General features: G+C 40.8%; 1 protein-coding gene across 2 annotated transcripts; it reads left to right on the forward strand.

Annotated features, from left to right (window-relative positions):
• The first annotated feature begins 197 nt into the window (after positions 1-197).
• gtf2h2 (general transcription factor IIH, polypeptide 2) lies at positions 198-24,650 on the forward strand. 2 transcript variants are annotated; one of them, XM_084360469.1, is made up of 15 exons: positions 198-253; positions 1,430-1,490; positions 1,579-1,656; positions 1,754-1,790; positions 2,425-2,511; positions 2,606-2,656; positions 8,943-8,997; positions 15,464-15,569; positions 15,654-15,744; positions 15,846-16,041; positions 22,443-22,506; positions 22,603-22,706; positions 22,867-22,969; positions 23,110-23,149; positions 24,009-24,367. In XM_084360469.1, the coding sequence occupies exons 2-15, from the start codon at positions 1,435-1,437 to the stop codon at positions 24,015-24,017; spliced, it is 1,077 nt and encodes a 358-aa protein (XP_084216595.1). In that variant the 5' UTR covers positions 198-253; positions 1,430-1,434; the 3' UTR covers positions 24,018-24,367. The 2 variants fall into 2 exon arrangements, with proteins under 2 accessions (XP_084216595.1, XP_084216594.1); XM_084360468.1 differs by lacking the exon at positions 24,009-24,367 and adding an exon at positions 24,374-24,650 and having other exon boundaries at positions 199-253.
• Positions 24,651-25,833: the final 1,183 nt, after the last annotated feature.

Here is a 25,833-nt window from a genome sequence, read left to right on the forward strand (position 1 = left end):
ATAAAGTTATGTCATTAATGAGATCGTTTTACCGTGTATCCAAGCATCTAACATTGATTCCACAGACAGGTGAAAATAAAACCTGCCTTGGTAACTGTGCTGCTCTTAATTTTAGTAGCAGTAGAAGCAGTAGTATTATTATTAGTAGTGAATGTAAGTTTATGCGCAGTTACTGAGTGGATACTTTTCTCTGAAGCGCATGTTTCCTACCGGACATAATACTGCGTGGCACCAGCTGGCGTTGCACGACACGGTATTGTAGATACGACTTGTGGTTAAAACTAACATACATTATTTGTATCAGACATAATAATAATTTAAAAAATAATATGATGTGAACTAGATGATACGAATCATAACTTGGTTCACGTTAGTACCTTGAATTAGCCTACTTTACCCCAAATAGCGCTCGTTAACAGAGGTGTTAGCTAGCAAGCATCATTAAAAGTTGTTGACTTCGTTTTAATAACTTACAATTATTTAATCCAACTGCGAGGTTTAATTTGCTATAACGAGATGTGCATAATGCTGTTGAAAAACTGTAAGGTCAACAAATAATTTGCCTCAAACAATCAGCGTCAGCTCTTGTTTATAATATAATCGTCTGTTTCGCCACAGGGACATGCCAAACTGTCTTATAGTTTCTTCTGAAATTCAATTATCGGCACAAATAATGATGTATACATAAAGTTAATGATCAAGTCTAAGCTCAGCAAATAATTCGGCTTAGTTTTTGGTAACGTAACGCTAGTATCTCCGATAATATGCGTTTCACACAGCGTCATCCCATTCAGAATACTTGCTACTGAACAATGCGTTCTTTAGTTGTCTTTACTGTGTACTTTGTAGAGTACAGCCCTTAAAGGTGCACTATGTAGTTTTGGGGAAGAAGGTTTAATCAGAAGAGAAAGATTTTCATTGCCTTTTAGTTTTTAATGCCTAAACAAACCAAATAAACTCTGTTCGTTTTCATCTCTGAATAAACTGAATAAACAAACTGACCTTAAAGGACAACACAGTTTCATACTGTTATACTTTGTTTATATCTGCTGGGCCCTGCCAACTTTGTAGCTTCAAACTGTCTTCTGGGGACCTTATTTTCCTCTGAGAACAGCTTGTTTATTCAGTTAAAGAAAAAATAAATATTTCTTAGTTTGTATATTTACCTCATTAATATTGTAAATATTAAAATGCTGAGTTTGAATTTCTCCTCCAAAACTACATAGCGCCCTTTTAAGGATTCATTAGTACCTTCTGATGTACAGCATTTGGCACATTTTCAAACCAGTTTGAGATATAATGTTGTGGTAAAATCAGCATGATTTTGCTCATTAATGCAGTTTTGACACCATGTGCAGAAGACTAATGTGAAGCTGATATTTACTATTTCTTTGACTGTTGCGTGATTAGTTTAATTTCTGCCTGTTAGATATAATGGATGAAGAACCAGAGAGAGCCAAGCGGTGGGAAGGGGGATATGAGAGGACATGGTAAGACTGTGAAACTATGGAGATTTCAAACTTGAGATGTGTGTTGTCATTTGATGCAACATTGTGGGGTGTATGCATTTTCCTACAGGGAGGTGTTGAAGGAGGATGAATCTGGCTCACTCAAAGCCACAGTGGAGGAGATCCTGTTCCAGTCCAAAAGGAAAAGGTGCGTGTGGTCAGTCCCAAGAAGAAATCTGTTAATTCTCATAAAAGTTATTACTGTTGTTGATACAAACTTAACTGCCACATTGTTTATCTCGTAGGGTGATAGAGAGCCATGGACAAGTGAGGCTTGGAATGGTGAGTGAGTTCTGTCTCCTTCCTACACGGTTCTAAACCCCAAGGTCACTAAGATTTCATGGCAACATTATGTCAATTGCTACACAGCATTACTTTTCAATATAAGGACATGTTGTGGAAAAATAAAAAAAAAGTCTCATGCAGAAATTTCCCGCACAGAGCAACTTTATACTACAACTCATACTTTTAATTATTATATATACATATTGTGTGCATAACTGTTATGATGGATTTGAGATCATGTCATCATCATCAGGCGCACAATTCATTTTTATCTCTTGTTCTATAACATACTGTAACGTAATATAGCATAGATAGCACAGCAGCAAGTAGCTTGTAATGACTCTTCTTATGAATATGGCAAACACAGCCCAGTTTGACTGCCTGATTACAATAAATAGGTTACTCATTATATCTTTCATTAGCTTACAGCTTCAGCTGATCAGTGTTGAACTGTTACGTTTGAAGCAGTGCACAGGAATGATCTACAAACTACTTTGGACACCCAGCATTAATATTACATTAAATGCTGTGTAGGGATTAGTGTATTTTGCTATTAGGGAAATAAAATCTTCTGTTTAGAATGTATCATTACAAAACACCTCAAGAAACTATGGGATGTCTTGTGCTCTAGATGCGTCACCTCTATGTGGTGATTGACTGTTCGAGGAGTATGGAAGACCAGGACTTGAAACCAAACCGCCTCACCTCCACTCTAAAGGTAGATTCAGTGGCAGACCCGTTACACTGTGCACCAGCAGCCATATGGTATGATTAGCTGTAAAGCACTGTCTCCTTTCTCCTTTCCTGTTCAGCTAATGGAAGCTTTTGTTGATGAATATTTCGACCAAAACCCCATCAGTCAGGTATGTCTATACAGTACAATCATGAGTTTTACACTGAGCTGTATGGAGACTTTTAAGGAATAGTTCACTCTAAAACAAAATTCAGTCATTATCGACTCACCCACATGCTGATGAGAAGTCTGGTGTAGTTTTTTATTCCTCGAAGTGCAGCTGGAGACCCGCGGTGCTTCCCTCCGGCAGGAATAATCCATATAATGAGCATAAGTGTCGACCCAGGGGAAAAGGTCCATAAAACTACACAAAAACTTTGTAATATTCCTCCATACTGCTCGTCCACTGCAATCCAAGTGTCCTGAAGTGGCGACATCCAGAGTTTACTCGAAACGACGTCGTTTAGTAAATTTTTCTAGCCTAAACAGTCACTATGCTATATCTGCCTGGAGGCACGCTCCGCGTTCACGTGAGTCTCCCTCACAGCCGATTGCACTACTGAAGCCGCGCCAGACAAGATGAACGAGACTCGCGATAGATACACACTGGTATTTACATCCTGCTGTGAGTGTCAATGTTTCAAATCACTAGTGCAGGCAGATCCCTCTTGTGTTTGTGTGTCGCGTGGTCACTCAAAGCAGGAAGTAAATACCGGTGTGTATCTATCGCGAGTAGGGTTGGGCGGTAATACGGTAATAAGGTATACCGCAGGGTCTTAAAAATAGCAACGGTATCAGTTTCAATACCGTCATTAAAAAAAAAATACGATGTACTTATATAGGAGATAAAGATTTAATATTGAATATAATTTATTTAGTGGCAGTATTTCGGGTTCCGAGCTAACGAGAAGGGAGAGGCGGTAAATACTGATATTTGTAAATGTAAATTGTGCAATAAGGACGCATCTCCGAAACAACAACGCACCCCCTTTTCACACATAGATGCCACATTATCGCTACAGCGGCGGTTCTCCAATTCTCCGCCGTTGGTTGTTCACACAGAGCCGAGCAGCTCCGGAGTAAAAGATGAACCAGAGTATAATTCACACAGCAAGCCGGCGCTGCGGCTCCAAAAGAGGCGTGACGGTACACGAATGGTGATGACGTGTGTTTTTTTCAAGGTGTTTCCCCGGTGTCCACCTGTTAATCTAAACATGTACCTGCTGACTGTTTATAATCATTTGGATGCTGTTATAATGTGTTGTGATGAGATCCTGACCCATCAAACATCCTGGAAAGTGACAAAGTTACGTTCTTCTCTAAATTACATAATTACATAATCGCCATCAGTCAACAGGACACTGTCTGACTCTGTCACTCGGGGAGAGAGGCTGTTTTCTGGGGGAAAGTTCACTGAAAAATCACCGCGACAAACAGTTGGTGAGTTAAAGTTTTTTGCGGGGGACAGACGCTGTTTTTCGGGCAGAAATGTGACGAAGAGTCGGTCGGACCGACAGGCTGACAGACACTTCTCCACGTATAACTGCGGTATTTTTTTCCTCATATAAATCAAATCAAATCAAATCAAATCAAATTTTATTTGTATAGCCCAAATTCACAAATCACAGTTTGCCTCAGAGGGCTTTACAATCTGTACAGAGACGACACCCTCTGTCCTTCGACCCTCGATTCGAGTGAGGAAAAACTTTCCCCAAAAAAAAGCCCTTTTAACAGGGGAAAAAAAATGCGGAAGAAACCTCAGGGAGAGCCACAGAGGAGGGATCCCTCTCCCAGGACGGACAGACGTGCAATAGATGTCGCATGTACAGAGCAGATCAACGAGATCACAATGTATACAATTATAATGGATGGTTGACAGGAATGAAAGCACATAAAGAGGCATCACAGCAACAACGATGAAATGCACATGGAAATGTGATTACGAGTGATAACAGTAGTAGTGGTTAACGGTAAGGATAGTATGTAGTAGTGCATTACAATAATAGTAGTGGAACGTATGTAACAGAGATATGACTAATATTAGCGACAGTAGTGGTGGGTGTCAGGCAGGGCCATGGCAGTAGGCGCATCCATGATCAGGCAGGGCCATGGCAGTAGGCGCATCCACGATCCACGACCTGGGCGCGGCCAGGATCCATGGGAGCCTGTAGGACTAGAAAGCACAAGGACTCCGGGGAAGAAGTGAAGTCAGTGACATGCAGAGATGGGGCATGTATACAGGCATAATGTATACAGATGGAGAGGAGAGGAGGAGAGAGAAGCTCAGTGTGTCATTTGTCCCCCGGACTGGGCCTATAGCAGCATAACTAAGAGCTGGTCCAAGACAGGCCTGGGCCAGCCCTAACTATAAGCTCTATCGAAGAGGAAGGTCTTAAGTCTACTCTTAAAGGTAGAGAGGGTGTCCGCCTCCCGGACCAAAACAGGAAGATGGTTCCACAGAAGAGGAGCTTGATAGCTGAAGGCTCTGGCTCCCATTCTGCTTTTGGAGACTTTAGGAACTACAAGTAATCCTGCGTTCTGGGAGCGTAATGCTCTAGTTGGGTGATAGGGTAGTATGAGCTCCTGGAGATATGATGGTGCCTGACCATTAACAGCTTTGTAAGTGAAGAGAAGGATTTTAAACTCTATTCTTGATTTCACAGGGAGCCAGTGCAGAGAGGCCAATACAGGAGTAATATGATCTCTTTTCTTAGTTCCTGTCAGTACACGTGCTGCAGCATTCTGGACCAGCTGGAGACTCTTTAGAGACTTGTTAGGGCAGCCTGATAATAGAGAATTACAATAGTCCAGCCTGGAAGTAACAAATGCATGGACTAGCTTTTCTGTGTCTTTTTGAGACAGGATGGGCCTGATTTTTGCAATGCTACGTAGATGAAAAAATGCAGACCTTGAAATTTGTTTTATGTGGGAGTTGAAGGACATATCTTGATCAAAGATAACTCCCAGATTCCTGACGGTGGTGCTGGAGGCCAAGTTAATGCCATCCAAACTAGCTATATCATTAGATAATGCATCTCTAAGGTGTTTAGGACCAAGTACTATAACTTCGGTTTTATCTGAATTTAACAGCAGAAAATTGCAGGTCATCCAGGTCTTAATGTCCTTGAGACATGCATGGAGTTTAGTAAGCTGATAAGTTTCATCTGGCTTTATTGATAGGTATAACTGGGTATCATCTGCGTAACAATGAAAGTTTATGGAGTGTTTCCGAATTATATTTCCTAGAGGGAGCATATATAAGGTGAATAGTATGGGTCCAAGCACGGAGCCTTGAGGAACACCATGACTAACCTTGGTATACAGGGATGACTCATCATTAACATGTACAAACTGAAATCGATCCGATAAATAGGACTTAAACCAGTTTAATGCGGGTCCTTTAATGCCAATTAAGTGTTCCAGTCTCTGTAGTAGAATGTGATGATCAATGGTATCAAATGCAGCACTAAGATCTAGTTAGACCAGGACAGAGATACGTCCTTTGTCAGAAGCGATTAGGAGGTCATTTGTAACTTTCACCAGTGCCGTCTCTGTGCTATGATGTGTTCTAAAACCTGATTGAAAATCCTCATATAAACTATTGTTATGAAGAAAGTCACATAGCTGGTTGGCGACTGCTTTCTCAAGGATCTTGGAGAGGAAAGGGAGGTTGGATATAGGTCTATAGTTGGCTAAAGCTTCTGGATCAAGATTAGGCTTTTTAAGGAGCGGTCTAATTACAGCTAGTTTAAAGGACTGTGGTACGTATCCTGTTAATAGAGACACGTTGATCATTTCTAGTAGAGATGTGCTAATTAAAGGTAAAGTTTCTTTCAGCAACCTAGTTGGGATGGGGTCTAGGAGACAAGTTGTTGGTCTAGATGAAGAAACCATCGAAGTTAGTTGGTGGAGGTCAATGGGAGAGAAGCAGTCTAAATATAAGTCAGAATTTACAACTGTTTCTGAGGTTCCTTTGTTTAAAGATACAATAGTGCCAGTTGAGGGCAAGCGATGATGGATTTTGTCTCTAATAGTTAAAATTTTATCATTAAAGAAGCTCATGAAGTCATTACTACTGAGCGTTGTAGGAATACATGGTTCAGTAGAGTTGTGACTTTCTGTCAGCCTGGCTACAGTGCTGAAAAGAAACCTGGTGTTGTTTTTGTTTTCCTCTATTAATGACGAGTAATAGCTTGCTCTGGCATTGCGGAGGGCCTTCCTATATATTTTAAGGCTATCTTTCCAGGCTAAGCGGGACTCTTCCAAATTAGTGGAACGCCATTTCCTTTCAAATTTCCGTGATGTTTGCTTCAATTTGCGGGTATCCGAGTTATACCAGGGTGCTAACCTCCTGTGCTTTATAGGTTTCTTTTTCAGAGGGGCAATAGAGTCCAGTGTTGTTCGCAATGAGCCTGCAGTGCTATCAACAAGATGATCAATTTGTGAGGAACTGAGGTTAGCGGAGGAGTCCTCTATTATATTAAGACATGGCATTGAATTTAGTGCCAGCGGTATAATTTCCTTAAATTTAGCTACAGCACTATCAGATAGACATCTAGTGAAGGAGTTTTTGCCTAATGGTGTGTAGTCCAGTAATAGAACTTCAAAAGTTATTAAGTGATGGTCTGATAAAAGAGGATTCTGTGGAGAAACTGTTAGATTTTCAATCTCGATACCATAAGCTAGAACAAGGTCAAGGGTGTGGTCAAAACAGTGAGTTGGTTTATGTACACACTGAGAGAAGTCAATAGAGTCTAATAATGTGATAAATGCACTACTAAGGCTATCATTAACGACATCCACATGAATATTAAAATCACCTACAATAATTACTTTATCTGATTTGAGGACTAGACTTGATAAAAACTCAGAGAATTCAGATAAAAATTCTGAGTAAGGACCAGGTTCTCGATACACTACAACAAATAGAACTGGCTGTAAAGTTTCCCACGTTGGATGTGAAAGACTAAGAACAAGGCTTTCAAATGAGTTATAATTTAATTTAGGTTTAGGATTGATTGACAGACTTAAGTCATAAATAGCTGCAACACCACCTCCTCGGCCGGAGCCTCGAGGAATGTACGTTGCCAAAGACACGACCAGTTACTACGTTACTGTTGTTTGGTCCTGTAACGTTGCTTTGTGGGACATTTCTCTATATTTTGTTGAGTGAAGGACCTGTACAGTTATCAGACAGTGAACACCATCAGACCGACACATCCTCGCTCCGCGCCGCCGGCATATCCGTTCACACTGGTTCGGTTCGCCAATACTGCGCACCATCGGAGTGGGTTTTCAGCACCGCAGGTAAAGTTGTCAGTCCACAACGTGCCCTGTTAAAGCCGGAAAAAGTGCTGCTCTTTGTTGTTATTAAAAGTTGTTTGGGCTGTGATTTAATTTAAATGATTTGTGTACGTGAAAACTGTTCTGGATGTTAATGTTGATTTATACTGTTTGACTGTTGTATTTGCACTTTTTTATAAGCTGCTATTTGTTGCTAATAAAAGTTGTTAATATTGTGCATGTTATGTTGTTATTGTTTCAGTATCAGTGTTTGGTATTCAGTTTCTGAACGGTGTAGGCACAAGCCAAAAGTTTGGTGACGCCGTCTGAGCCTTACGTCATAATTTTTAATTAGTCACGGTAATAACTTATACCCTGGTAAAATAGGGAGGAGGTTTGACGGTATCAAAATTTGGATACTGCCCAACTCTAATCGCGAGTCTCATTCATCTTGTCCGGCGCGGCTTCCGTACTGCAATCGGCTGTGAGGGAGACTCCCGTGAGCGCAGAGCATGCCTCCAGGCAGATGTAGCATAGTGACTGTTCAGGCTGTAAAAATTTACTAAATGACGTCATTTCGAGTAAACTCTGGATGTCGCCACTTCAGGACACTTGGATTGCAGTGGACGAGCAGTATGGAGGAATATTACAAAGTTTTTGTGTAGTTTTATGGACCTTTTCCCCTGGGTCGCCACTTACGCTTGTTATATGGATTGTTCCTGCCGGAGGGAAGCACCGTGGGTCTCCAGCTGCACTTTGAGGAATAAAAAATTACACCAGACTTTTCATCAGCATGTGGGTGAGTCGATAATGACTGAATTTTGTTTTAGAGTGAACTATTCCTTTAAGTTTAATCCTTTTCAGCTCTTGTTTTAACATGGCAGGTTCAGAAGAGGTTATTGAAGAAAAAGTTACATCCTTGTATAGGATAGTAGGTAGCAGGTGTAGCTCTGCACTATCATGTTGTAAGTACACAGCAATTATAGATTTCACACCCCTGTCTATGCACTGGCCACCACAGAGAAATTATTGTGATGGGGAAGCTGTAAGTTTAAACATAGCTCTGTGCTGGACCTTCAACATATTGCCAGTGGGTGTTATGTGACATTCCAACATATGTTATGTGTCTTCAGGTGGGTATTATCACCACAAAGAATAAAAGGGCTGAGAAGCTGACTGACCTGGCAGGTGAGGATCAAATGAATTGCTGATGTTATACTCTACCCCTCAGTGGAATGCTTAAAGGTCCAGTTAATAATATTTTTTTATATAATTTATGAATATTTATAGAAAGATTCTTTTTGGATACAGGTTTCAAATTCTGAAAAGAAAAAATGTAAAGTTTTAAGAAATCTAATCTAAGTTAGATGTTGATAGAACAAGGTCTCAGCAATCGTGCAATATTATTGGGCAACCTCCCAAGTTTTAGCTTTTTCCGATATGCTTTTATCCTATTTAGTTTTTGTCAACACCGTCAGACAACATATAAAGCTAATTAGCCTTAATTTCCCAGCTTGGGATCAATAACGTATATCTATTCTATTCTATCTATTCTATTCTATTCTATTCTATTATTCCTATTTATTTAGTCTTACATGGATTCAGTGGTTATAAAGTATTATGCCTACACCATAAGTACACATATATTCTGTTAAATATTAAATATTCACTTTTGTTAACTTTTTATACTACTTTATATGTACTTTGTCATCATGCAACTTTTATAATTAACATAAAATATGCAAAATAAAAACTTTTGGACGTATAAACAACATTTTTAATTTTTAAAGCGATAATTACTTTAATAAATCAGATGCACTGGAGGAACAGACTGTAAACAAATTCATTTTAAAACCAAAAAAATGTCGGTATTGACTCAGACCTGACATTGTTGACATGGAGCTGATGGTGGTGACTAAAGCTTGATTTATGCTTCTGCGTCGCGGCGACGGCGTAGCTACGTCGTCGACGCAGACCCCTACGCAGACCCTGCGCCGTAGCCTGACGTGCGCCTCCAAAAAATCCTGACTACGCGTCACGTCGACGCGTCGAGACGCGAACGGCAAGGACTGGGATTGGTCCGCTCAGACCGTCATTCCGGCAGTTGCTTTTCCGGTCAACAGTATAACAACACCGCCAGTTACTTCTGCTGCTTGCATGCTTGTCTCCTATTGCTTGTGAACTCCATGCTTTGTGAGATCCCAGCAGGGCAGGAGGAGTATTGGTGTTGTGTAGCATGTAGCTTGTAGCCCCACACTGTGACCAGAATGCTACACAGCATATCCGCTCTGACCGCAACTGCAGTGCAAGAGAGCAAGAACCCCCCGAAACCAATCCCCCCCCCCGGCTTGGCAGTGAATTGAACGCGTTCCCTCGACGCAGAACTTCGAATGCTCAATGACGGCGTAGGGTCGACGACGTAGCTCCGCCGTCGCCGCGACGCAGAAGCATAAACTAGGCTTAAGGCCTGATTACAACAAACAATTCCAACAATTTCACCACTAAAGTCAAAGTTGGATTGATTAACAACTTTATATAACAATCTGGTCATACAAATAACAATTTTCATGCACATTTTATCCTTCTGTAAATATTAAAAACATTTGTTGTATCAGGATGCCCTGAATCCATTAATGCCCTTCATCAGGGCACTGATGGCATTGTGGCTGATGTGAGCCCATCGTAAGATGGTCTCGAGTTTTATTTCTAGTTTTCAAGCCACAAGAAGGCTGGTTGGGTCAACAACCCACAAGTGGCCCTAATGACTGTGAAACTCAGAGCTCACACATGTGCTTAACGACTCTGTAAGGACACGCCCACACAGAGTTTAAAAGCCTGCAACTCCCCTCCAGTTAGTTAGAACTGAGGAAGCCTCTGGGATGGGAGGTGAAATGTCTTCAAGAAACTGAAACAAGTCCAGTTGCCTACGATACAGCACTTAGTATTACCATCACCTGGATGACTGAGAACCTTCATCACCATGTTTCTAGTTTGCTCTTTTTGCCAATGTTTTTTTCAGTTTGTTTCTCTCTTATTATTAAGTTTCTTTTTCAAAACTTTGATCTTTTCAATCTTTGAGCATCTTGCTTTTTTTGTGGTATTCTCCTTCATTTACATCACCCATCTACAGACAGCAGCCATCTTGTTTTCTTTCTGTTGCTTGCTGCCTCTGGCTTCTCCTTAAAATGCATACATTTATATCATAATTTGAAATAATTATTTCTATACAAAAGAGTGTTGAAATGTTATGGTTGTGACAGTATAGACACATACATACATAAATATGGGGGGCTTGCTTTTTCATAAATATCTGATGATGTTGACAAAAACTTGAGACACATTTTGACTAACCACAAAATGAGAATACATTTTGTTGAAAATTAAAAGATTGTTTTACATTTTACTCTTTCATCTGAAATATGTGGTATACATTATTATATATTTTTAAGTTTTTTTCAGTTTTCACATTCCATCAAATTTAAATTTTATTCTCTTGTTTTGGGACAACTGGTTTTGTGGATATTGGGCTGACATAAAAATTATATAAATTATAAAATTATAAACAAACATGTAAAAATGTTACTCTTGTGCAAAGGACCCACAAATGTCAATCATGATTGATGATGATCAATTTTCACTGGAATTAGACATGTTTTTAGACAAGTCTCAAGAATCAGTTAGCAATGTTACTGTTGTGACTTAGATGAAGATCAGAACACATTTTATGATCAATTTATGCAGAAATCCAGGTAATTCCAAAGAGTTCACATACTTTTTCTTGCAACTGTACATGTTCTTCATGTATGTAAACTTTTGACCGCGACTGTACATATAATGAAATATACAGACCCTTTCCAAAAAATTAGAATATCATGGAAAAGTTTATTTATTTCCATAATTCCATTCAAAAAGTTAAACTTTCTTAGATTATAGATTCAGGGCCCGCAATTTAAACAATTTCAAGTATTTATTTGTTTATTTGTACACAATTTGGGCTTCCAGCTCATAAAACCCACGAAAACAGGAATTCAAAAAATTAGAATACTGTGAAGAAATCAGCCCAAATTTTGCAGTGCATGAATGTTTTAAACTGAGTGTCACACACTAATCATCTACTAAACTCAAAGCACCGGCACAGGTTTCCCCAGGTGTCATTAAAGGATAACTACCGTTTTTTAACACCCTGGACCTTATTTCTAGCAAAATATATTATCATTTACTCACCCAGATAACTTTGGCGTCATTTGGCGTCGTTCGGACAAAATTAGATCCAGTGGAGTGCCGCTATATCCATATAATGCGAGTGACGGGGCACCGAAGCGCAGCCTCTATATAACGCATTATCTGCCACGAAACTAGTTCATTTCACCAATATTTTGTTACGATACGCTAGTGCTATTCCCCTCTGAGTCCGGGCTCGTCTGTTGTCAACATCCGGGGTCAAACTAGCAGCAGCAGCTACAGGTAAACAAGCTGGCTGTCGTGGGTGCGCGCGCAGCTCAGAGATGACATCTTCCAAGTCAGAAGTAGTAGGTCAACCTACAGACCCCAGATGTTGACAACAGACGAGCCCGGACTCAGAGGGGAATAGCACTAGCGTATCGTAACAAAATATTGGTGAAATGAACTAGTTTCGTGCCAGATAATGCGTTATATAGAGGCTGCGCTTCGGTGCCCCGTCACTCGCATTATATGGATATAGCGGCACTCCACTGGATCTAATTTTGTCCGAACGACGCCAAATGACGGGGGCCTGAGAGAGAAACGGGCGGACTCTGGCTATATTCTTAAGATGGTAAAAACCTATCTTTGTTATGTTTTTGATGTGTGGAATAAAAGTGAGCTCAGAGTCAAAAATCACGCCGAGATTTTTTACTGATTTTGAGGGTTTAAAATCCTGTAACTTTGGTAAAAGTTTCTCTCTCTGGCCTTCAGGACCAATGACTAAAACCTCTGTTTTGTCCTGGTTGAGCTGTAGGAAGTTTGCTGCCATCCATGACTTAATGTCTAAAATACAGTTAAAAAGGACATCAATTGGCCCTGTGTCATCAGGCGACACGGCGATGTACAGTTGCGTATCATCAGCGTAACTATGGAAGCTGATGCCGTGCCTCCTGATGACGTCCCCAAGGGGCAGCATGTAAAGATTAAAAAGAGTTGGACCTAAAATTGACCCTTGGGGAACCCCACACTTTATCTTATGGGTTCCTGAGGAACATGTATCCATACTTACAAAGAAACTTCGATCAGTGAGGTAGGATGTGAACCAGTTAAAAACAGTACCAGAGAGGCCGACCAGGTTCCTCAGTCTATTTAATAAAATGTGATGGTCTACTGTATCGAAGGCGGCGGTTAGATCCAGTAGTACCAAGACGGTGAGTGGCTCCCAGTGGCCCCCAGCATGCCAAGACACATGAAAGCTGTGATTGACAATCAGGGTTATTCCACCAAATATTGATTTCTGAACTCTTCCTAAGTTAAAACATTAATATTGTGTTGTTTATAAATGAATATGAACTTGTTTTTTTTGTTTCATTTGAGGTCTGAAAACACTGCATCTTTTCTGTTATTTTGACATTTGTCATTTTCTGCAAATAAATGCTCTAAATGACAATATATTTATTTGGAATTTGGGAGAAATGTTTTCAGTAGTTGATAGAATAAAACAAAACTGTTCATTTTACTCAAACACATACCTATAAATAGCAACATCAGAGAAACTGATAATTTTGCAGTGGTCTCTTAATTTTTTCCAGAGCTGTATATTTAAAAATATAAATGGTCGGCTGGAGTTTATGAACACATCCATCCACATAATATTTATGAATATATTCATTTAAAGATTTCCAGCTTTTTTTGTTAAAGTTGCATCTGTTCAGTTCTTCCCTCACAAATAAACCCTATTTTCAAAGAAAACAATAAAGGGACTGAAACATCTCTGAAGATGATCAGCTGAGACATCTGATCATCTTCGTACACACAGGACAGCTGTGTCGTCTTTTAACTGTTTTTGAAGTGTTCTTTTGTTCTCTCTGAACAGGCGCCGGATGCATGCAAGTTAGCATTGGTATCGCAAATCAAAATTGACAGCTCATTTTGATTGATTTTAGATTAAGAATCAAAATCATGACACCCATTGTGGCTGAAAAGGTTAAACGCAATTAGGTTTAGGCAACAGCAAATAATCAGTTAGAAAAAGATAGTTTGGGTTAAAATAAACCCTTTCACATTTTAACTATGTGTTAGAAAGGATAACTTCTCCAATGTGCAATTTCCTGTACTAGGACCACTTCTGTTTTCACTATACACTAGATCACTAGGCTCTGCAATCACATCACATGGATTCTCTTACCACTGTTATGCTGACGCGACAGCACCCAACTTTTCCTCTCCTTTCCCCCATCCTCCAATACTGACGTTGCAACGCACATCTCGGAATGTCTGGCAGACATCTCCGCTTGGACAACTGCGCATCACCTCAAGCTCAACCTTAGTAAAACTGAACCCCTCTTTATCCCGGGGAAAGACTGCCCTCACATGGACCTGTCAGTCACTGTCAAGGACGTCACAGTATTGCCTTCATCGACTGCAAGGAACCTGGGCGTAATCCTCGACGACGGACTATCCTGCACTTTCCTCACAAAGGACGCTACGCAACTCCTGGTCCAAACGCTGGTCATCTCCCGCCTGGACTACTGCAACTCGCTCTTGGCTGGACTCCCAGCCTCTGCGACTGAACCGTTGCAATGTATCCAGAACGCTGCAGCGTGCCTCGTTTTCAATCTACCCAAATTCTCCCATGTGACCCCCCTCCTCCGTGACCTCCACTGGCTTCCTGTTGCGGCCCGCATCCGATTCAAGACGATGGTGCTGGCCTTCGGCCGTCAACGGGACTGCACCCATCTACCTCCAAACACTGATCAGACCACACGCCCCAGCGCGAGCACTTCGCTCTACTACATCCGCTGGCCGGCTGGTACCGCCATCGCTGAGAGCAAACAAAGGTCGCTCAGCGAAGTCGCGACTCTTCTCCGTTCTTTTGCCTCAGTGGTGGAACGAACTCCCGACCAATGTCAGGACAGCAGAGTCACCTGCCATCTTCTGCAAAAGACTCAAGACTTACTTGTTCAGACTTCACCTCGACCCCGCGTATCATAACACCCCCCCACCCCAAAAAAAAACACATATATGCACTTGTATGTTCACTTATGTACTTAAGGTATCCTTGATAAATAGCAGCTACCATGCTCAGATGAGGGCTTGAAAATTGTTTCTATTTTTTCTTTTCTACTTTATCGACGATGAAATGTTGTTTTCTTTCTTGTGACAAAATGTACTTTTTGTAAGTCGTTTTGGACAAAAGCGTCTGCTAAATGCCCTAAATATAAATGTCAGTGTTGTTGCTGAGTCGCAAAGCTATGACATTACAAAAACAGTTTGATTAGTTGCAAAGATGGTCCTGAAACAACATTAATTATGATGTTCAGCTCAATGATTTCAGATCATGTGTCTCGATCTTTTCAAATAGCAGCAAGCATCACGCTGTCCAGAGAAATCTACGCCCTCAGTGTTAGATATTTTGCCTCTGTTAGCTACTGCCTCCTGTATGTGCAGCTTTAATGTATTGTGATGTGTCGTTTTGTTTCACCACTAGGAAATCCAAAGAAGCACATTGCTGCTCTGAAGAAAGCAGTGGACACTGTGTGTGTAGGAGAGCCGTCCCTGTACAACTCTCTCAACCTGGCCATACAGACCCTTAAGTAGGTTCTGCATGGTTTATGATTCAAATTGGTTTCTATTATATTACTGAATGTCACTCAGTTGTTGCCTTTCTTTGTATGAAGGCACATGCCTGGGCATACGAGCCGGGAGATCCTGATAATCCTCAGCAGCCTCACCACATGTGACCCAGCCAATATCTATGAGCTGATCAAGGTGAAGTCATGTTAAACTCTGCAAGGCTAACTGTATATCTGGCATTTAATTTCAACTTAATGTAAATATAACTCTCTGTAACCGTGTTCATCCTTTGTCAGACCCTGAAGTCTCTGAAGGTGCGGGTGTCAGTAATTGGTCTGTCCGCAGAGGTTCGGGTATGTACGGTTTTGACAAGGGAGACAGGAGGATCATACCACGTTATCCTCGATGAGAGCCACTTCAGAGAGCTGTTGATGCTGCATGTCAAACCTCCTCCAGCCAGCTCTTCATCTGAATGCTCTTTAATACGCATGGGTCAGTATACATATGCTGTCTCCATCTTTGGTTAAGAATCAGCTCCTTTTCTTTTTCCAACCTAACCAGAACCACACACATCAGAACTACCAGGTACCAAGTAATGAAAAAGAGCCAATGCAAAGCATTTATGAACTGGCTGGAAGGTTTGCCTAACAAAGTGGCATTGTGCTGCCTTCACAGACCAAGGTCTGTGTCTTTAAACATAACATAAACAATACCCTGAAAAAACGACACTTAAAAAATAAGTTAATGATAATGAAGAAGATGATAAATGAGGTGTTTTCTTGTAGTAAGTAAACTGAAGTATTGAAGTAAGAAAACTGCCAATGGAACAATTGAAAATAGTCTAAAAACAAGTCTATATCTCACTCAAATGATACTTTCTAGGTCACCCATTCCCAACCTTAACAATGACACACCACAATTTGAAACTGGAAAATTGTCTGAGACACACCCAAACTTTTAATCACAACTCTGACCAACACATAAGACTAAGATGAAGTATTCCTATGGAGAGAATGTTGTTCCTTTCTTATTCAATCAAATAGAATAGATTTGAAACCAAAAAAAGACATTTGAGAGCAAAAGAGAGTAAGTGGCAATCAATTCTTTTTTTTTTTGAGATCGAAACAGAACAGGTTGCAATTGAAAAAAAAAAATGAGAGCATATTTCTTCAACTTCAATCAAAACTAATGTTTGTAAGTAAAAACATACGACCATTTTGCTTATAAATCAGTCCTCTTTGCTTTCAAGTTAAAAACCTTTGCTTGCAAATCAGTCCTCTTTGGTTGCAAGTTCTAAAGTTTTGCTTGCGAATTCAACTGCACTTGATGGGCGGGTCCTACGCTGGTGGATGAGAGAAGAGTTTCTATTGGCTGGTTTGACCTGGCTCCAGCGCCAGCTACGCCTTCCGCATTACACCCACTTCTTCCTTGTGCTGTGCTGCTTTGAGGTAAGTTGATAGCCTGTGGCTCTTGAAACGTTTCCCATAAGTAATGAATTGCGCTATATATCATTGGCTACAGCCTGCTGTACATTCACAACAACAACAACAACAACAACAACAACAACAAGTAATGAATTATAATGCCCTGCTGCTGCAAGCACACTGATTAGCAGCATCATGGTTGTCTCTGCTAGTCACGGCCTGAGCAGAGTAGCCTAATGAGTGAGTGAATTACAGGGAGGCGTAAACAACGTATGGCTGTGACTTAAACATTTAGTGTTGCATGGTACTCGCGGTGCCAAAACGTCACGGCTCCTACACAACAGTACTAACGTGGATTACCAATTTCCACTGTGTAGCGGGCTGCTGCTACTCCTCCCGGCTCCGTTCTCACTACAGCTGTTCTAATGTCAACAAACACACGTGGAGAATAATTTAACAAATTCACGCACATATTTCTAACCAGCCAGCATTACTGGTCTATACAGGAGCAGCTGCGTCAGACGGTCCGACTTAAATGACACTGAATGATGCTTTTGACCTCCGAGATGTAGAATGTGTAGGCTATAGAAGAGAAACGCACATTTCAGCACCACTGACCTGTTTGTTGACATTAGAACAGCTGTAGTGAGAACGGAGCCGGGAGGAGTAGCAGCAGACTGCTACACAGTGGAAATTGGCACCGCGTTCAGCGGTAGTTTAGTAATCCACGGTAGTGCTGTTGTGTAGGAACCGTGACGTGTTGGCACCGCGAGTACCATGCAACACTAAATGTTTAAGTCACAGCCCTACGTTGTTTACGCCTCCCTGTAATTCACTCACTCATTAGGCTACTCTGCTCAGGCCGTGACTAGCAGAGACAACCATGATGCTGCTAATCAGTGTGCTTGCAGCAGCAGGGCATTATAATTCATTACTTGTGTTGTTGTTGTTGTGAATGTACGGCAGGCTGTAGCCAACGATATATAGCGCAAGTCATTACTTATGGTAAACGTTTCAAGAGCAACAGGCTATCAACTTACCTCCAAGTAGAGCTTAGATCAGGCCAAAAAATCAAGCCCGACCCTACCCGAGCCTGTGTACGTTGTGTCCGAGCCCGGCCCAGCCCGACACATTAACTATAATTATGAGCCCGAGCCCGATTTAAACCCGACAATTTTTGAATACGTGGTGTAACAGTCAGAGTTATTCAATGTAGCGCCACTAGGTGGCGCCTCCTTTTGTTTAGTGGGTAATGTAACCTGCAGGATGAAGAAGAGCAGGTGTACTTCCGCTCCCCGTGAGAAAGGATACTGCCGACAGAGCGAAGACTCCGCATGTTTTTAGTCTTTATCATGTAAAGTGTTGGTGCAAGAACCTCGGCCTGGATCATTTGCGTATGCCTGTAACATCTAGTGCCGTAGAGACCTGGGGTCCGTTTCACAAAGCAGGTTTAGTGAAAACTCTGAGTCTGTTAACCCTGAAATGAGGGAAACTCTGAGTTTTCCGTTTCACAAAGGGAGGTAACTCAAACCAGAGAAAGAGGGGTACAGTAACTCTAGCCTGTTTCACAGAGAGAGGTAACTTAAGCTCTCGGTCAGTTACCATGGTAACATACTCTATGAACCTAACCTGGTCGGGACCAGGTTTTTCCTCACCAAACCTCGAGTTTCTCTCTGTCTCCGCCCTCTTTCAGCCACACACGGTATTTGATTTCCTCATTCATTCAGTCAGCAGGCGAGTTTTGGCGTAATATAGTTCTGCCGTCTGTTTTTTGAGAAAATCATTGCAAAAATCAGTCAGTCGGCGACATTAGAAGTTATATTAGGTGGCGACTATTTTCACTACCATGGCATGTCCTTTTGATAATGATCCGTGGATGAAGGTGCAGCATTACTGCGCAGAGAATTAAATATTCGTCGGGAGATGATTATCAGACCGCGCATAGATGTTCTTGCATTTCCAGACAATTATCTTTTTGAGCGGTACCGTTTCACGTCACAGTCCATCATTTACATACACAACCTAATCCGTCCTTACATTTCCAACATTACCAACCGAAGTCATGCTCTCACATCCCAGCAGGTATTGTGTGTTGCGCTGCGTTTTTTTGCAAATGGGAGTTTTTTATACAACGTCGGAGATGCAGAGCACTTTACAAAAGTAAAAAAAAGTCATGAAAGGGAAATAAATATTTTTATGAATAGGCTTAAAATATATAGATAGTTCTAGGCATATTACATTTTATAAAAGCGCTTGTGTCTTGGGGGGTGAGCTCAGAGGATGAGCTCCCTCCTGGCTTAGGGCCAGCTCCTCTGCCTCTGTTAGAGGTGCGGTGCTGGGCCACCACCCGTTTTACGGGCATCTGCTTTCTTTCTGTTGGCTGAGTAGAAGTCTGTGTTAGTTTAAATAGGCTTAATTCTTTAACAGAACATGATATAGATGAGAAGACATGTTTGTGTGTGAAAACAGCATTATGTTGGGGATAAAACAACTGTACAGTCAAACAGCCACTTAATATTTACTTTACAATGTAAAACATGATCAAAATGAGGTACCCCGTGAGATTATGCCGAGGTCTTACCTGTTTGAACAATGTTTTTATGTTTCATCTTAAGCTGCTTACACTTCCTTCTAAAAACGTGCTCAAACTCACCGTATGAGCGCATTAATAAAAAAAAACGTGGCCCTCCTCTTCCCCGTTGCCATGGTGACTCGTCGAATCGGGGCTCCATTGACGCTGTCTTTTTATACTTGTGGTGCACGCGCTTAACTCCAGGTGAAACTACTCCGAGCTGATCAAACTAACTCAAATCAGCTGTTCTGGAACCGAAAACTCAGTTTCCTATCTCAGAGTAGATCAACTCAGAGTTCAAGGTTAGACTCAGAGTTTGTTGAACCTGCTTTGTGAAACGGACCCCAGGCATGGTGTGGTCAGTATTATGAATAAAAGTGCCGTGCGAAAACCCCTACATGTTGCCTGCCATCTCTTGAGTAACTGGAGCTACCCGCACTAAGTGGACTATCACCTTCCCCTTCACCAGCCCACGTTACAGTGGGCTGTTATAACTGACGCTCTCAACTACAACTCCGAGTTGTTTGAACTACAGAAGTCTGTTTACAATTATCTTAATGAATAATGCAACAAGGACGAAGCATGTACACTGCATTGTTTGTTTATTCAGAACGGAATGGATCGCAAATGAATAAAGTAATGATTAAAAAAAAAAAAACATACACAAATGCTTGATCAAGGGCCCGGCCCGGCCCGAGGATAGTGGTGGGAAATAAGTCCGGGCTCGGGCTCGGGCTTTGGCAGAGAATCTAAACTCCAAGCAGCACAGCACAAGGGAGAAGTGGGTGTAATGCAGGAGGCGTAGCTGGGGCTGGAGCCAGGTCAAAACAGCCAATAGAAACTCTTCTCTCATCCACCAGCGTAGGCCCCGCCCATCAAGTGCAGTTGAATTCGCAAGCAAAACTTTAGAACTTGCAACCAAAGAGGACTGATTTGCAAGCAAAGGTTTTTAACTTTTGATTGAGGTTGAAGAAATATGCTCTCTCATATATTTTTTTCAATTGCAACCTGTTCTGTTTCGATCTCAAAAAAAATTTTTGACTGCCACTTACTCTCTTTTGCTCTCAAATCTCTTTTTTGGTTTCAAATCTATTCTATTTGATTGAATAATAAAGGAACAAAATTCTCTTCATATATTCCCTATTTGCCTTTATTTGTTCAAAACAGAACAATTATTTGTGAAGGTGGGCTTAATGCAATGCAGTGCTAGTTGATAATCAATCACATGCAAACACGTGGAGTTACAATTCACCGTCATTTATACATTATAAGATACATTCCAATGTTGTATTGAAGACTGTTCCCCAGTCAAATAAAGTTCCCCTCCTGTTAGAATTGTGTTTCCTGTAGTGCCACCCAGCAGTGCAAGTTTAGGTCTAGATTAAATATGTACATTTAAAAAAAAGTAATCAAGAATATTTTATGGTAATTAAAAAAAAAAACCTCTTGATTTATTTATTGTAAATGACCTCTCATAGCCCAACTGCAGTACCTGCACAGTGTCAAGTGTCATTTTCACGCCCAGTGCCCATGTTGTGTAACAATGAAGGATGCACATGTACTTGCGCCAACCTGCGCAACCTTCGACGTGTTGGTCTTAGAATGAGGTATATTCAGGTGCACTGATGGCGGATTGCTATCTTGAGGCAGCAGAAAGCGACAGCACCATGGACCAACAACGTTTGAGAGCTCCTATCTTCTCGTTCAGTTGAGTTCTCCACTCTGGCAGTCAACATGCTGTCCCATACATACCAATGTGAAAGTCTGAAAATGGCTGAAAAATTATGAATTTTTTAACTGAGATTGTGGAGGACTTGGGAAAGTTTGAAAATGAGTAGGTTTGAAGTGATCTCTAATTGACTTCAAAGAAAGTTGAATATTTGGAAAAGTTTTAATGGGATTAGAAAGATGAATTATACCTTGAATGTAGACAAATTGTGGAATATTTCAAAGTTTGATTGGAGTTTCTATCTGGAAGCGTGAATGAGAAAATGAGAAATGGGAGGAAATGGGAGGTAACTGTGGTAGTAGTAGAAGTAGTAGTAGTAGTAGTATAAGTGGCAGTAGTAGTACAAGTAGTATTAGTATGTTCATGAAGGTTCAGGGTCATCCAGGTCATGGTAATTCTAAGTATTGTATCGAAGGCAACTGGACATGTTTCAGTTTCTTGAAGAAATATTAATACTGTAGTAGTAGTAGTATTAGTAGTAGTAGTAGTATAACGTGGAGGAGTTTGTTAAGAGAAGAGAAGATTTTGTTTTTGTAGAGTCAAAAATTAGGAAATTACAACAGTTTAGAAAATGGGAACCATATGCTTTCAACCAGAAATTTTAGCTCGAAAGCTTGTACAGTCAAAAGTGTAAGTCTGGTTGCTTCCAAAATTATATTACTGCATCCAGCACAAGATTTCCTTCATTTCTGATGGATAGATGATGAGCGTGGAGTGAAAATTGTTGGACTTTAACCAACATTTAGAGAAAAGTCAAGTTAAAACCATAAAACTAAAACTGATATTTCAAAAACTGTAAAAGATTTTAAAAAGCTAAATACAAGTATAATAGTTGAAAGTCTTGTGACTTGTTGAACGTTTAAATGGAGTCTGTAGCTCAATCTATAGAGGAGCAGAAGAGTTTCAAACTAATAAATAACTCTTTTGAAATGTACTGAGGTTAAACCAAAGCACTTCTGAAGACTTGGAACAATCCCTCCTCATTGTACCCATTGTAACACCACTAAAAATAACCAAAATTTGACAGCGAATACCTCAATAAAATGCAACTATTTGCTTCCATAAACCAGATTCATGAAGACCATTCTCACCTGATCAGAATAAGACCATAGGCTTCTAAGGACTGTTTGTCTTAGAACCCATTCTTTGTCATCCTGTGTTTGCTCAGGTTTCCCGCAGCACACCATCGCCTCCCTTACTGACCAGGATGCCAAGCCTTCATTCAGCATGTCGTAAGTAGAAAACAATATGATTTAAACCCTGTAGACAGGACTGCGTGCAGCCACTGTGCACTTGAGTGAATTTTTTTTGTCTGGTGTGTTTCCTAGTCATCTGGACAACAGCAGTGGTCCAGGTCTCTCTCTGGAAGGATACTTCTGTCCACAGTGCCATGCCAAGTATACAGAGCTTCCCGTGGAGTGTAAAGTCTGTGGTATGTCTGATGGGAGGATTCAGAATCAGTGTAGGATTAGATGAAACTTGGACACATTACATTTCTGTGGCATTCAATAAGTACTGTTCTGTTAAATGTACGGTGTGTTCAAACCAACAGTGGTGGACTGGTGTGTGTGTGTGATGTGTTGTCTCCAAAGGTTTGACTCTGGTGTTGGCCCCCCATCTTGCCAGATCCTTCCACCACCTCTTCCCTCTCGAAGCCTTTACAGAGAGTCCTTTGGAGGAGCTTCAAGAAGACAGGTGGCTCTGATAAACTCTCTCTCTCTCTCTCTCTCTCTCTCTCTCTCTCACTCTCACACACACACACACACACACACACACACATGCACACATAGATACTGTGCCTCTGTGTATCTAAACCATTTGTGATTTGGTTTCAGGTTCTGTCAAGCCTGTCAAGGGGAGTTGAAAGATAAAATTGTAAGTAGCTGAGTGTATGTCTGGCTCTGTGGAGGCCTTTCAGATGGTACAACATACTTTTTGAAGTTTGAAGTTTAGTTTACCAGTCACAGGATTATTTGTGAATGATGTCTTGTAACTCTGAAAGAGATTTGTCAAGTCTGAGAAATTAACCATGGTGATGTACTAGTGTACAGGTGAGAGCACTAGTTACTTCCTCAGGTCTCAGGGCAGATGTGAACCTTGGATGTTGCTTTTCGTGATCTGTGAAGGGACAGTTCACCCCCAAATCAAAAATGCATGTATTCCCTCTTACCTGTAGTGCTGTTTATTTATCTAGATTGGTCTTGTTTGACTTGCCAAGTTCTGGAGATATCAGCCGTAGAGATGTCTGCCTTGATTTTCTTTCTGTATCACTGTGCAGAGGAAGCGTATCTACTCATAGACAAGAGGTTAGATAACTAAGCTAGCTAATGTTACAGCTCAGCTGAGGACATCATTAAAGGTCCATTAATGGAGCCTCCGTGAGTAGATGCATGCTTGCTTCTGTGTGGTGTTATGGCGGGTGTAGTTTGGCAGTAAGAAAATAGATCCTACATGAAACTGCTCACAACAAGGTCTGTGGATTATCTTGAGTAATTGGGTAATGATTTCTGTTGCTACGTTGCTGTGGAGTTTTTCAAATGTATTCAAAGCAGACATTTCTACAGCTGATGTCTACAAAATTCATCATCACACACCAAAACAATCGAGCTGGATAAGACTACAGTTAAGAAAAATATGTATTTTTGACTTTTGGGTTAACTGTCCTTTTAACTCCTTAGCCACCAAAACAGAATTTTACCATATTGTATGGTATCAATTACCAGTATCCTCCCAGATATCATAGGTCTGCGTTACAAAAAAGATGTGTGGAGCTGTGGATATTTACTATGCAGGTAAGAATTATAGAGAGACACTTGAGTTGTATATAGGAATTGTAGGATTAAGCGCCTTTGGAGCCTCACCTATACTCTATGAATCACGTTATCTTGGCTTCTGCTGCTTCAATTTTTTAGCATGCCTTTTTAAAAAATGTCTTTAATGTCTTTTTAATGCTCTAACTATATGGCACTTCAGTAATAAATCAGTGGTTGATTAATAAAAAAATAATTATAGCAATTTCAAGTGTAAATTGTCCACTTACATTCATTTATTCATTGCAACTTCCGTCCCTCTACCCATGATCACTCTCTGTGTTTCTAGATATTCACCTGTCCATCATGTCAGAGTGTGTTCTGTGTGGAGTGTGATCTCTTCATCCATGACTCGCTGCACTGCTGCCCATGCTGTATTCACAGTCAGAGCACCTCCTGAAGCTGAGAGGCTTACCAATAAGGGCTCAATGCTACTACTACTCTGAGACGCTTTGTATGAGAAATTGTGTCAGAAATGGTTTGTGTGCTCTGCTTATACACATTTTTGTACTGCAGTTCTGTTAGTGACATGGAAGTTACAATAAAACTGATTTTTGTTTTTTGTACTCGTGATAAATGTGTTCTGTATGTAGTTTAAAACCAGATCTTTATCAAATTAACCATTTTTTTCCACTTTCAAATCCCAAGTCTTGCATTTGCTGTGCTAAACTTTTAGGATACAGTCAAACTACATCCAATGATGTATGTCAAGCATGTAAGTAAATAAAATTCAAAACAGCTAGGGCTGCAACTAAGAATTATTTTCATTGTCTATTAATCTGGGAATTATTAATTATATTCTCAATCGAGTAGTTGTTGGTCTATAAATGTCAGAAATTAGTGAAAAGTGTTTCCCAAAGCCCAAGATGATGCCCTCAAATGTCTTGTTTGTTCCACAACACAGAGATATTCAGCCTACTGAAGGAAAAAAAAACAGAAAATATTCACATTCAAGGGGCTGGAATCAGAGACTGTTTTACCTCCACCAAGAAGGTTATGTTTTCACCCGTGTCTGTTTTTGCCGGCTGGTTGTTTTGGTTGACTTGTCAGCAGGATTACACAAAAACCACTGAACGGATTTCCACAACCCGCTTTGTGCTAAAATGGTAGAGGAGGGAGTTATTATTTCTCCAGAAGGTGGCAGTGATGAGCTGTGCCGCTGTCAGCCGCCGTAAAACGTGACGAAGAAGAAGAATGTCATTTCCGGTGCCTCAATTGCAGGCGGGGGTTTGGAGCATAGACGCCTCATTGACTGACGCTGCCTATTGGAGCGGACCATGGATCTATAATATAATATCCCACAGTGTATTGCAATACACAATACATCACTAATTCCTAAGCACGCAGAAAGAACTAACGGTAAAAAAACAAACAAACAACCACTTTTGTTTTACATATGATTCATAGACATCTCTGTTAGCATGTAGAGTAAAATACACCTACTCTGAGAAGATGAGATGGGGTCGCACCATCTCTAAGCCTGACAATCTGACCCGTCCTGTCAAAATCATCAGGCTTGAAGTGCTCACTACAGAGCTTTGACGACTCGGTCGCAACAAAATCCTCCCGTTTTATAGCAACTTCCCATTGCCTCCTCCAGCCTGTATCACTGGGAAACCCTCAAAATGTGAAGAAACAACAAAACAAAACAGCAAGAGACAATGAGAGAGAGTACCATTTCCTGCTGTAATAACGTTACACGTCAGTGACAAAATGTTATAAATGGTAAAATAACCAAAATTATTGTTC

Source organism: Pagrus pagrus, assembly GCF_965226575.1.
Source record: "Pagrus pagrus genome assembly, chromosome: 8".
Taxonomy (NCBI): domain Eukaryota; kingdom Metazoa; phylum Chordata; class Actinopteri; order Spariformes; family Sparidae; genus Pagrus; species Pagrus pagrus.